We start from the raw sequence: 12788 nt of genomic DNA, 5'->3' as shown, positions 1-12788 counted from the left end.
GTATATATATTGTGGAGATATATATAGTTCATATATATAGTGGATATATATAGTATATATATAGTGGATATATACACACACACACACACACAATAGCTGGGCATTGTAGTGCATGCTTGTAGTCCCAGTTACTCGGGAGGCTGAGGTAGAAGGATAACCTGAGCCCAGGGAGATTGAGGCTGCAGTGAGCCGTGATCAGTCGCTCCATTGCCCTCCAGCCTAGGCGACAGAGACCCTGTCTCCAAAAAAAAAAAAAAAAAAATTGGCTGCAGCTCCAATTTGAGAAGCAAATTCTTGTGAGAGAAGGGTTTTTAAAGAAGAAACCCCATTCTCTCCACCTGAACTTAGGGTGGCCATCATCTCACTTGGCAATTCCTGCCTGGTCAGTAATCACATGAAACTGAATGAGAGTAGACAGGGTGTCTGGAAAAAGTGAATGCTAAAGCAGTACCTGTCACTGCCACTAGGATCCTGACTGAACCGGAATGGCCTCGGGGAGCAGCCTTTCAGCCTCCAGCAGTGGAAGGCGCTGCTGTGTCAGCGGTTCCCAGACTGGCTGGACCCAGGACTGCTTTACACTCCTAAAAAGCAGGGAAGACCCCAAAGAGCTTTTGTTATATCTATTGATAGTCACCATGTTTGACATTTAAAAATGAGTCATTTAAATGCTGAAGTGCCTTCTATTTAAAATTGGAAACCAGCCGGGCACGGTGGCTCATGCCTGTAATCCTAGCACTTTGGGAGGCCAAGGTGGGCGGATCACCTGAGGTCAGGAGTTCAAGACCAGCATGGCCAACATGGTGAAACCCTTTCTCTACTAAAGACACACAAAAAATAACTCGGCACGGTGGCACACGCCTGTAATCCCAGCTACTCGGGAGGCTGAGGCAGGAGAATCCCTTGAACCCAGGAGGCGGAGGTTGCAGTGAGCTGAGATCGCGCCACTCCACTCCAGCCTAGGTGAGAGGGAGACTCCATCTCAAATAAATAAAGTAAAATTGTAAACCATTATATATTAACATAAGTAAACCATTTAGTGGAACCTGTTTTCAATGACGAAAACAATGAGAAAGATGGTTTTGTTTTCACAAATCTCTTTGGCTTAACTGACAGCTTCTGGATTCGCACATCTCCTTCCGAATTCAAACTTAGTGTCTCCGTTCAGCTTCTGAAAAGCTCTAGCATATACTCAGAGTGGCTGTGGAAACAGCATGGAATGTTGGTGTTGCGCACACTGCTTTGATCTGGGGGCTTCCCAAAAGGACCCCTGGACCACCCTTTGAGAACCACTTCTCTAAGAGTTGTCAAATAGTTGGCTCTAAAAACTTGGGGAAATTGATTACTTTTAGGAAGATAAGCTGTGTCTTTGAACAATTTTTAGTGGCTCAACCATGTGCTTGCCCCTTGGGGCAAGTGTGGAATCAATCTGATTCGCTGTCACCGGTAAAGCTGTTCCAGTACGCACCTCTCCCTCAAAGTGCCCTACACAGCCCCTTGCTGAATCCTTTGCAGCAGTGAAAATCGGGGGTTGGGGGGAGGCAAGAGTAGGCTGTGCTTGGGGCCATGGAATTATGCAGGTCTCTAAGGGTGTGGACCGAGGAGAACATAAAGGAACAGTGATTTAAACCCGTAATAAACAGATGCCCTTGAGGAGAAGCAGCCCCCACAGTACCCTGCTGGGATGGCCTCCCGCAGCGCACCCCACTCACATGGTACCGGGGGAGCTCACACTGCCACACTTGCGGCATGAGGTGGATTTCTTCATGGGGATAAGAACCTGTGCATTGTGGTCCTCACCAGGGCCCAAGTGGTAATCTTTTATTAAGAGCAACAGGAATCCTGGTATGTAGAATTGGGACCGTATCTTAAGTGTTTGAAACCATACTTTCTTTTTTACTGAGACAAGAGGAGTCCATCAAAGGTAGTAGTTTAGGAGACTTTATGTCCAGCCATTAAATAGAGAACAATAAACCTCACTTCTCCTTCACCTCGATAAATGATTTTATGTGACTGTTTCTGGTTCCTGGCATTCATTTGGAGAGTTGAAATTTCCCACCTGAGTTGCCCACCAAGGTCACCAGCCTGTGTTTTGCACTAGGAAGTAGATAGAGGGAAATGGCAGGATTGTTGCAAGCTCACATGGGGAGCTTGGCGGCCCGGCTGTAGCCGGGGGCTGGCCAAAGCATTAGTCCTCAGCAGGTTTTTCAGTAACAAGTTTTGCTTTTTGTCTCCGCGTATCTATAAAAACACAAATACCCAAGAAATGTAAAACAACAATAGGTTGTTTCTGGATTTTTCTCTACATTTTCCTTGTGAGAAACATACTGTGTTGTGGCACCCTTGCTGCTTTTTTTTTTTCTTCTTTGAGAGGGAGTTTTGCTCTTGTTGCCCAGGCTGGAGTACAGTGGCACGATCTCACCTCACTGCAACCTCCGCTTCCCGGGTTTAAGTGATTCTCCTGCCTCAGCCTCCCAAGTAGCTGGGATTACAGGCACCTGCCACCAAGCCCTGCTAATTTTTGTGTTTTTAGTAGAGATGGGGATTTCACCATGTTGGCCAGGCTGGTCTCAAACTCCTGACCTCAGGTGATCCACCTGCCTCAGCCTCCCGAAGTGCAGGCATGAGCCACCGCACCCGGCCCAGAATAATTTTTGTAATGACAGTATTACTTGGTAAGCAGCAAAACTTTGAATTTGCCGTCTGAAGGATTTAAATGTAATCTATGCAATTGAGTCAGATTCTGCATAGATACTAAAGTAAATGAAAGTTGGGCTTCTTCAGTTCCTTGTGGGCCCAAATCTCTTTCCTGTTTGGTGAGTGCAGCACAGTGTTTCCTGCCGCAAGCTGGTGGAGCTTTGAGTGGGCCATCATGGTACATGAACGGCTGCTGCTGGTGGCTGGAGAACACGTCGCATTTGGGGATGTCATCTGAAGTTTCTAGGCATATTCTCCTAGTGACTGTCCCATTAATGAAAACTGAGCTATCAAGAGTCTTTCATTGGGTAATCTTTCCTTCATTTGTGGTAGTTTAAAGATCTTTTACCTAGTGTCTTCTCAGTTGCTCCTCATCTGCATAATAAACAGATTGATGAGCCAGGAGACCCTTAATAGGCAAAATATAAATAAATGTAAACTTTGGCCTACCCTGTCAGAATTAGCGAAAATAATGAAGTTTAGAATAGTGAGGTTTTATTGTAGCATTATAATTTCTGACTGGCGGGTTAAAATTGTTTTGAATATTGTTTCAGGGGAATGTGAGGTTTGAAGAAACAGAATGTTTGCCACTAGGTGAGGTAAAGTATGCATTTTTGTTTTAACTTTTTGCTTAGAAGTCAGAGCTCTTTTCCTGGAGGTGCGATGTTATGAAAATAGAAACTTAATTATGGTTGTATGTCATATTTTAAAGTGTCTTGGAGATTAATTACTCAGAAACTAGTCTCAAGTTTTTGGAACTGAAAATCTTTAGGTGGGAGCTGGGCACTGTGGCTCACACCTGTGGTGTCCCAGCTACTCAGGTTGAGGCAGAAGGATCGTTTGAACCTATGAGGTAGAGGCTGCAGTGAGCCCTGATCATGCAGCTGCACCACAACCTGGAAGTGGGCACGCTTGAGTTAATGACTTCAAGCAGATTTTAGAGTAGTAAAAGTTGAGCATACAGATTTGCAGTGGTTGCAAACCCATGCATTGTAATAGTTGCAGTTAGGCTTTTTAAAGTAACAGAGCTGACCTTTTGGGAAGATATTTTTATTTGGTTTTTAAGAAATTTCACTTTTGGCTGCTTACTGTTTTGGTGAGTTGGGGAATCTGAGGGAAGATTAACAGGTAGTTACAGAACACTTGTGGAAGGAAATGTTTAAAGTCTCTTCTGATGTCTGAAGCGTAGGTATGTATTACTGCTTTGCACATATCCAGTGTACTCCTAAACTGGTAGAAATGGCATGTTGTCTGATGTCTGAAGCATAGGTATGTGTTACTGCTTTGCACATATCCAGTGTACTCCTAAACTGGTAGAAATGGCATGTTGCCACAGTTCTTTGTGTTTCATGGACTCCTGAGGGGGAAGTCCTTGAAGCCCTTCCTGGGGCTAAGAGGTAAAGATGACTTCTGCATAATAATAGTCTAATAGTACAGGCCTTTTCTGGTGAGTTTGACATTTGCATTGGTGGCACAGGGCAGATTGGAGCCCTCTTCAGCACCGTGCATGGGCACCGAATGTTTAGAATATGCCAGTTTTCCCAAATAATATCCCTGATGATGCAGTAAATATTAATTTTTTCATTCGGAACCCGCAAACATACATCTTTTTTACTTTCGCTGTGATTAAATGTCAAGTTATATATAAAGCTTCTGCTGCATCCCCACGTGGGTACTGTCCACGCACAGCCCTAGGGGATTGAGCTGGGAGCCGAGTGGTCTCGGAAACGCTGTCTGTCCCTGACAGAACAACAGACGGAGGACAGTTTTCAAGACTCAGCATGTGGCAGGCGTTTTGTCCAAAACGAGTGATGTCTCAAAGAAAAAACGAACAGTATTTGTTGCTAAGGATAAAATTTGAGCTTTGGGGTGAAAATTGGAATTTTAGAAAACTTGTATCTGCCATTGTAAACCTGATGGCTTTCTAGTAATTAAAGTCTTCTTGGAGATTGGACCCGACATTATCGGCCAGGTGAGGTGACTCACACTTGTAATCCCAGCACTTTGGAAGGCGGAGGTGGGTAGATCACTTGATCCCAGGAGTTTGAGACCAGCTTGGGCAACATAGTAAGACCCTGTCTCTACAAAAAAAATGCAAAAATTACCTGGGCATGGTGGCATGCACCTGTAGTCCCAGCTACTGGGGAGGGTGAGGTGGGAAGACCGCTTTGAGCCTGGCGGTGGTGTGGGTGGGGGAGGTGCTGAGGCTGCAGTGATCCTTGATTGCACCACTGCACTCCATCCTGGGCAACAGGAAAAAAAATGTTTGTTTTATGCCATCCGATGAGATGTGTGGACATTGAGAATCTCTGTCTGTAACTTGAACCCGTGTCATCCAGGTGAACAGCATGCACATGGGTCCAGAGTGCAAGGACGTGTTCGGAGTGAACACAGCAGTCAGTTTTCATGAAAGAAAGGGAGAAGTTCCTTGACAAAGGCTGCAAATTCTGTTTCAGCTAACTTTTATGAAACTGCTACTTGGCGAGAGTTGGTGTAGTATCAGTGAACATCCAGTTAGGTGAAGATGGTTTCAATACTCCATTCTAAAGACCTATCTGTGTGAGGCAAGATTTTGATGACGTGTTTTAGCTGAAACACTCTATGGGAACAGATTGAGGGCAGAAGTAGACATGAACATGGAGCTGTCTTCGGTTATGCCAGAAATTTGCAAAAATATACAACAGGGCCACTCTTCCTGTTCATTTTTGTTTGTTTTAGAAATAACTTTCATTTAAAGATACTATGAATGTATTAATAGGTTTATTTTTAATACATACTTAGAATTTTGAAAATAGCAATACATTCCACATAAAGAAAAGCTCTTTGGTGTTCTCAACTTGTAAGAGTAAAAGTAAAAGTGTCTTGAGACAAAAGGTTTGAGAGCCGCCATTCAAGCATTTGGAAGTCAGTGTGTGTCCTGTGCTTGAATCGCTGCTCATCAGCTGCTTCTAGTCAATAGAAAATGAAGCAGTTTTCAGCTGGGGAAAAAAATGTGCTTAGAAATGTAGAAATATTAAATTTGGTACATTCTGTTTTAACCTGTAGTTTGTTCACTTCCCAGCTTCAAGGATACCCACATTTTTCTTTCTGGGGAAAAGTTGTTACTGATACAATATGGTTGCAGTTTTATGAGCACATTCCCCCCGTGATGGGCTGTGTAGTGTGTAGAATTACACACTAATTATACACACAAAAAGTTGTGTTAGAACAGGTTTTTTTGCTTGTGCCTTGATATACATATGTTTTTATTTTACAAGCTGACTGAAATGTTATAGTAAATTTTCTGTTGAAGACATTATGAAATCAGTTTTGTAAATATAAAGTGATCTGATCTTTTCTGAAGGTATATCCTTCATTGAATTCTACTTAACAGAAATAACTACATTTTTCTGATTACTCAGAACTCAAATCTAGTAGCGTGTTTATTTCGCAGATTAACATAAATTGAATTTTTAAAAATCAGTTTTCGTTCCCGAGAACTTCTTAATTTCTTTGCTTTTATAAATGTTCAGTGTTGGCTGGGCACGGTGGCTCGTTCATGTACTCCCCAAAACTCTGGAGGCTGAGGCAGGAGGATTGCTTGAGGCCAGCAGTTCAAGACCAGCCTGGATAACATAGCAAAACCCTGTCTCTAAAAGAATTTTTTTCAAAAATTAGCTGGGCATAGTGGCACGCATCTGTAGTCCCAGTTGCTCATGAGGCTAAGCCAGGAGGATCACTTGAGCCCCGGAGTTTGAGACTGTAGTGAGCCATGATTGGGCCACTGCACTCCAGCCTGGGCAACAAAGCAAGATGCCAACTCTTTAAAAAGTAAAGTAAAATAAATTAAATGCTCAGTGTTGCAAAATATAAAAGTTTATTTCCAGTGTTTTCTGAGCAGTCGTTTCTGAATTCTTGAAGTAATTGTTTTGAGGATGATAGTTTTACCACATTGAAGAGATGGTGACTAGGACGATGCCGTTTGGCTTATCAGAGGGAATGCCTGTCTTATTTTTATTTTTTGTAGAGACAGGGTGTCTACATGGTGACACGTTGCCTGGGCTGGTGTTGAACTCCTGGGCTCAAGCAGTCCTCCCAAGCAGCTGGGATCACAGATGCGAAACACTATGCCCAGTTGTCACTGTCCCTTTAAAAGGAGGGGAGTTGGAATGTTTGTCCCTTTGTTCTGAGGTTGCCAGGGAGACCACAGAGGGAAGGCAGTTGGTCTTGAGGCTGAGGAAGAGGTGAGAGCTGGGGCTCAGTTTGGAAGTGTGGGCTTTTTGGGGCAAGGACCTAGCTAGAAACTCGGCACCTGGAACCTTTGAGTGTTGTGATGTGACTGGTTGAGAGAGTATATAAGAGAAGTGTTTCTTAAACACACGTGGTGAACTGTATCGTGTTGATTTTAGTAAGTCACAAACATTAGTATTCTAAAATTTTTCTTGTTTGTAATTAAAATAATTCAGATACAATATTAAGAATTTTCAATTATTACATTCTTATATAATTTCGATGTTCAACCTTTTCACTTTTTGTTCTTGTTCCTCTGTTTTGTGGTGGATTTTATTGAGTGGGGTCCATCTCGGACATAGGCTCCAAATGGAAAAGAAGCTGATGCTTGGCAACTCCTCTCTGGCCCTGGTCTGGCTGGGCCTCTGCCTGCCTCCCTGGGGCAAGCCTGGGACTCCACTCCTTCCTGCGCTGCCCCGGCCCCTTTCTCTTGGGGGTTGGTAGCATCCGCTGTCCTGGGTAGAGGTCCTTAAGGACACTGCTTGCGTGCTGGTTTTCAACCCCAAGCTGTCTTTGTGGGTCACACAGTATCACTCAAATAATAGGTTACTTGAGAAGTTCGGTACTCCCTTTTAATTGTTGTCGATACGTAGTTTACTTAAGATATGTAAAATATTTTCTTATTTTCTTTTAGGAGCTTACTCCACGGGAACAGCCTCTAGATAATCTGAGTTGTTGAAAATACGAAGCCTGTTACTCGTGAACAGTGGCTGACAACAGTGGTGTTGTGAGCCTGGCTGTCTGCTTGGACCCAGAGGTTTCGTCTGCCAGGGTTTTTGGTTGTATTTAGGATTTCAGGGAAAAGTGTCCAAGCTTTCAGTGTTGGAGCAGGTAAGGTATCAACACTGTTAGTAGCAACAAAATTTTAACTTAGTAAGTCTGTATTTGCTATTTATAAAGTGGCATTTGTAAAGAAACTGATAGTAGAATGTAGTATTCGTATTCATTTGAAATACATTCAGCCATTTGTATCAGCAGTCTCTATAGCAGCAGATTCTGCATCTGTGGATTCAACCAGCTGCAGATTGGAAATATTTGGGGGACAAACAATAAATAATAATCTGACAATAAAAAATAATAAAAATGTTATAAAACAGTGTAGTACAGCAACTGTTTCTATGGTGTAATCTAGAGATGATCTAAATATTTGAGAGGTTTTGCATAGGTCATGTGCAAATAGCCTGTTCTCTCTTTAATGAGAACCCAGTTTTATAAACTAGAGCTCTTCCCGTAGAAAGCTACCAGCATGGATGCAGCAGCCCTTTTCAGCTGGGTTGGAGCTTCATAGGCCCCCAGAGGCAGAGGCGACTGCAACTTTGTGCCCTTCTGGGCAAAGGCTAGTGCGAGCCCCTCAGACTACATCTTTACTAGAAACTCCAAGTGTTGCATGAAAACAAGAGCTTGACCCTCTTTTGAGATGACAGTCATATTTCTTGCAAGTATTTTGGCTTGCACAAGCAGAAAACTTTTTCTAAATGTAAAATTTCCAATGAGAACGAGTAAACCATTTTAACTGATGTGGTTTAATAATTGCTCTACCATATATATTTGTAAGCAGCATTCTCTGCTTTGCCCTTAATCTTTGAGGTCAGCATTGCCTCCTGGATCAGAGCGGTTCCTTGTGACTTGCCTGGGGTCACCTGGCTGGTGAAGGAAGCCCCCCTTTCTGTTTACCACCGTCTCTAGTGCCCCCCTCACACAGCAGCCTCCAGAGTTTGCACCCTGACTTGGAGTTGCTGCTGGTGCCCTGATTGAGTTGAGCTGTGTCCTTTAACAATGGGGTCACTTCAGGTGAGCATAGAAGTGATGTGTCCCTTATCTCCAAGGCTTCCGTGGAGTGCCCTGGGGGGTGTGGGTCATGTTTACAGAGTGTGGAGGCCACGGCCAGGCAGCATCTTTAGCTGGACAGGAAAATGAGAAGTGACAGCATTTAGGGGGAAGCAAAAAGAACAACACAGGTTACAGGTTGCAAGTAATTTTCCATTTTGTATTTTTGTTCTTTTTTTTTTTTTTGAGACTGAGTCTTGCTCGCCCAGGCTGGAGTGCAGTGGTGCGATCTCAGCTTACTGCAACCTCCACCTCCTGGATTCAAGCAATTCTCCTGCCTCAGCCTCCCAAGTATCTGGGATTACAGGCGCCTGCCACCATGCCCAGCTAATTTTTGTATTTTTAATAGAGATGGGGTTTCACCATGTTGGCCAGGCTGGTCTCGAACTCCTAACCTCAAGTGGTCTGCCTGCCTCGGCCTCCCGAAGTGCTGGGATTATGGGCTTGAGCCACCAGGCCCGGCCCCATTTTGTATATTTTTTAAGGCTTTCATTTTATGCCAGTCCTTCCCCCAGGATGGAACATGGCATAAAATCAGAGTCATCATTAGCATTGAAATGTAATTAAAGCTTGGACGGCTTGGAAAAGAATTGTCAAAGTATCTACTGTCTTTTTCAGATTTTTGTCATTTCAACAAGAGTAAAAGTTTCATAAATAAGATTCTTTAGTAATGTATTAGAATGAAAGTGAAAAATAATACAGAAAAAAAATATATACTGGCCTGGCACGGTGGCTAACTCCAGCCTGGGGACAGAGCAAGACTCCGTCTCAAAAAAAAAAAAAGAAATATACCTTAAAGTGATCGCCTTGACCATGTTTTCTAAGTGTCCCAGTTGTCTGTTGCTGCTAACAATATCTCCAAAGCTCGGTAGACTAAAACAAGGTTTATTTCATACCACACAATCTGTTGAGTCAGGAGTTAGGCAGTTCTCTCACTTTGTGCCCATGAGGGTCATTCACTTGGCAGCAGGGCTGGTATGGAGGGTCCCAGATAGTGATAGCATCCTTCCTGGCCCCAGCCCCTGGTTGGGGAGCTGAAAGTCGGGACTCAGCTTCTTCATATCCTCTTTTCAGCATGGTGGTGGCCAGCCCATACTTGCAAAAGTCCAGAACAGACTTGGGTCCCTTTGCAGGCCACGCCCAAACTGGCACAGCGTCTTGTTCACTGTGCTTGTGGTCAGAGCAGCCCATCTGCCTGCGGAGGTGCTGGGGAGCTCGTGCCACCTCCGAGCTGCTCGCGTCCTTGCTCACGTCCTTACTCACATCCTTACCCTGCTGTACTGTCCAGTATTTCCTATTTGTCCCTACTGCCTGGCTTGTGAAGCCTTGTCCTAAGCAGTTAAATGATGAAATTGTACATTTGATTTGTTAGCTGTAGTTTTGTCTAAACATTAGTTGTTTAACTATATTAAAATTATCTTTACAAATCATCTTGAATCATCTCACATAGCACACATTAGGAAACACTGGTCAGAAGGACTTGCTTTATGTAGAGCTCCACTGTTTGTAGGGAGGTGGCCCCTGCTGCGCGTGTTTGGCGGCAATGTCACCTTTTGTTCTGTGGTCAGTTGGTCACTATGTGCTTATGCTTTACCGCTAGGTATGGACGACAAAGGTGACCCGAGCAATGAGGAGGCACCTAAGGCCATCAAACCCACCAGCAAAGAGTTCAGGAAAACATGGGGTTTTCGAAGGACCACTATCGCCAAGCGAGAGGGCGCAGGGGATGCGGAGGCTGACCCACTGGAGCCGCCACCCCCACAGCAGCAGCTGGGCCTGTCCCTGCGGCGCAGTGGGAGGCAGCCCAAGCGCACTGAGCGCGTGGAGCAGTTCCTGACCATTGCGCGGCGCCGCGGCAGGAGGAGCATGCCTGTCTCCCTGGAGGATTCTGGTGAGCCCACGTCCTGCCCCGCCACAGACGCCGAGACAGCCTCCGAGGGCAGCGTGGAAAGCGCTTCTGAGACGAGAAGCGGCCCCCAGTCTGCTTCCACAGCTGTGAAGGAACGACCAGCCTCTTCTGAAAAGGTGAAAGGAGGGGATGACCACGATGACACCTCCGATAGTGACAGCGATGGCCTGACCTTGAAAGAGCTTCAGAATCGCCTTCGCAGGAAGCGGGAACAGGAGCCCACTGAGAGGCCCCTGAAAGGGATCCAGAGTCGCCTGCGGAAGAAGCGCCGGGAGGAGGGTCCCGCCGAGACTGTGGGCTCCGAGGCCAGTGACACTGTGGAGGGCGTCCTGCCCAGTAAGCAGGAGCCCGAGAACGATCAGGGGGTTGTGTCCCAGGCTGGGAAAGATGACAGAGAGAATAAGTTGGAGGGAAAGGCGGCTCAGGACATCAAAGATGAGGAGCCTGGAGACTTGGGCCGACCGAAGCCTGAATGTGAGGGTTACGACCCCAACGCCCTGTATTGCATTTGCCGCCAGCCTCACAACAACAGGTGGGTCATGTGTGGGCACCCACAGAAATCCCAGGGTTGCAAACAGAATTTTCCATTTGTTTTCATTTTAAAGGGTTACAAAGCTGGGCTAGATGAGCGATTTGTTGGAAAAGATGAACAAGTTGTCAAAAAAGAAACACGTAAGAGTGGCTAAGGACTTCCTAAAGCCACCTCTCCACTCTGGTAGCCACTGGCCACACATGGCTGTTTCCAGTCAAGTGAGGAGGTGAATAGCGCCCCACCCCAGTCACGTGAGCCACGTGCAGCCAGTGGCTCTGTGTAGACGGCATGGAGGAGAATGTGTCCGTCACTCCGGGGTCTGTCTGAGACTGCTCCTCTAGACTGCCCCTTGGGAGACATAGCAGAGGGGCATGTGCAGACCGCAAGTGGCCTAGTGCAAACATTGGGGCAGCTCAAAAGATCTCTGCTAGGACTGGGTGTCAGATGGTGATAGGCAGCCTGTTGGCTTGGCGCTGGGATAAAGGCATTGTCGCAGTTTTGGGGGGAGACTTGCTGAGGTATCTGTGGTGGAATGCCTTAGAGTTTGCTCCTAAAATGCACTACTCTTAAAAAACGGTGAAGTAAATTTGGTTGAATGTTAAAATCAAAGGAAAGGCATGAGGACGTTCTTAATCTCTACTTTTCTGTATATTTGCATTTTTTCATGACGTTAAAACCAATTGTCTTATTAATGTGTTGAAAAGTGCTTGTCACTCACGTCCCATTGCTAATACCGTTATTTTATAATTTCAGGTTTATGATTTGCTGTGACCGCTGTGAAGAATGGTTTCATGGCGATTGTGTGGGCATTTCTGAGGCTCGAGGGAGGCTTTTGGAAAGGAATGGGGAAGACTATATCTGCCCAAACTGCACCATTCTGCAAGTGCAGGATGAGACTCATTCAGAAACGGCAGATCAGCAGGAAGCTAAGTGGAGACCTGGAGATGCTGATGGCACCGATTGTACAAGTATAGGAACAATAGAGCAGAAGTCTAGCGAAGACCAAGGGATAAAGGGTAGAATTGAGAAAGCTGCAAATCCAAGTGGCAAGAAGAAACTCAAGATCTTCCAGCCTGTAAGTGTTTGTCCGCTGAGACAAGCATTCAGCAGTCGGCCTCACTGGTTTCAGTCTCGCTCTAGATAGAAATTCCTCCCAAGACAGGCGCTGCACCCATGTGGGGCGGTGCCTCTCCCGGGTTCCTGCCTCACTCCACCTGGGTGAGGCCTTTCTATTTTTATTCTTACCCTGTCTACCTCCTCTACTATTAATGACTTAATTGTTGAAATCAGCCCATCTTTGAGGATTTGGGTGTTGCTTACATGCTTTATATGCACTAGCAGAAAGGAATTGTTTCTGAACGATGGGAGTGGCGGTGCTCCTGTGTCACCTGCCGTCTCCAGCTGCCTCGTGGTTCTGGTGCTGGCTCCTCGGGGTGCTTGTGTTGAGAGTGGTTTCTCTGTCTTGCAGCTGTGTTGACACTTAATTCTCTCCCCCTGATGTTTATGACATTTCCCACATGCTGTCAGCTTCTGCTGCTGTCTTGTGTTTGCAGTCTC

At 45.4% G+C, this 12788-nt stretch overlaps 1 protein-coding gene across 5 annotated transcripts in view; it reads left to right on the top strand.

Annotated features, from left to right (window-relative positions):
* The window catches only part of DIDO1 (death inducer-obliterator 1), a 60297-nt gene that overhangs the window by 16054 nt on the left and 31455 nt on the right, over positions 1-12788 (top strand). For 3 of the 5 annotated variants that reach the window (XM_016938274.3, XM_016938273.4, XM_054674447.2), the window contains exons 2-4: positions 7598-7794; positions 10391-11231; positions 11985-12306. In XM_016938274.3, coding sequence (XP_016793763.1) covers positions 10393-11231; positions 11985-12306 — 1161 coding nt within the window. In that variant the 5' untranslated portion in view covers positions 7598-7794; positions 10391-10392. Of the gene's footprint in view, positions 1-6878; positions 7082-7597; positions 7795-10390; positions 11232-11984; positions 12307-12788 lie in introns of those variants that run through there. The other 2 variants (XM_016938277.4, XM_016938275.4) reach the window with 2 other exon arrangements.

The sequence above is a fragment of the Pan troglodytes genome, chromosome 21 (genome assembly GCF_028858775.2).
Source record: "Pan troglodytes isolate AG18354 chromosome 21, NHGRI_mPanTro3-v2.0_pri, whole genome shotgun sequence".
Lineage (NCBI taxonomy): Eukaryota > Metazoa > Chordata > Mammalia > Primates > Hominidae > Pan > Pan troglodytes.
This window is presented reverse-complemented; position numbering and strand designations above follow the sequence as displayed.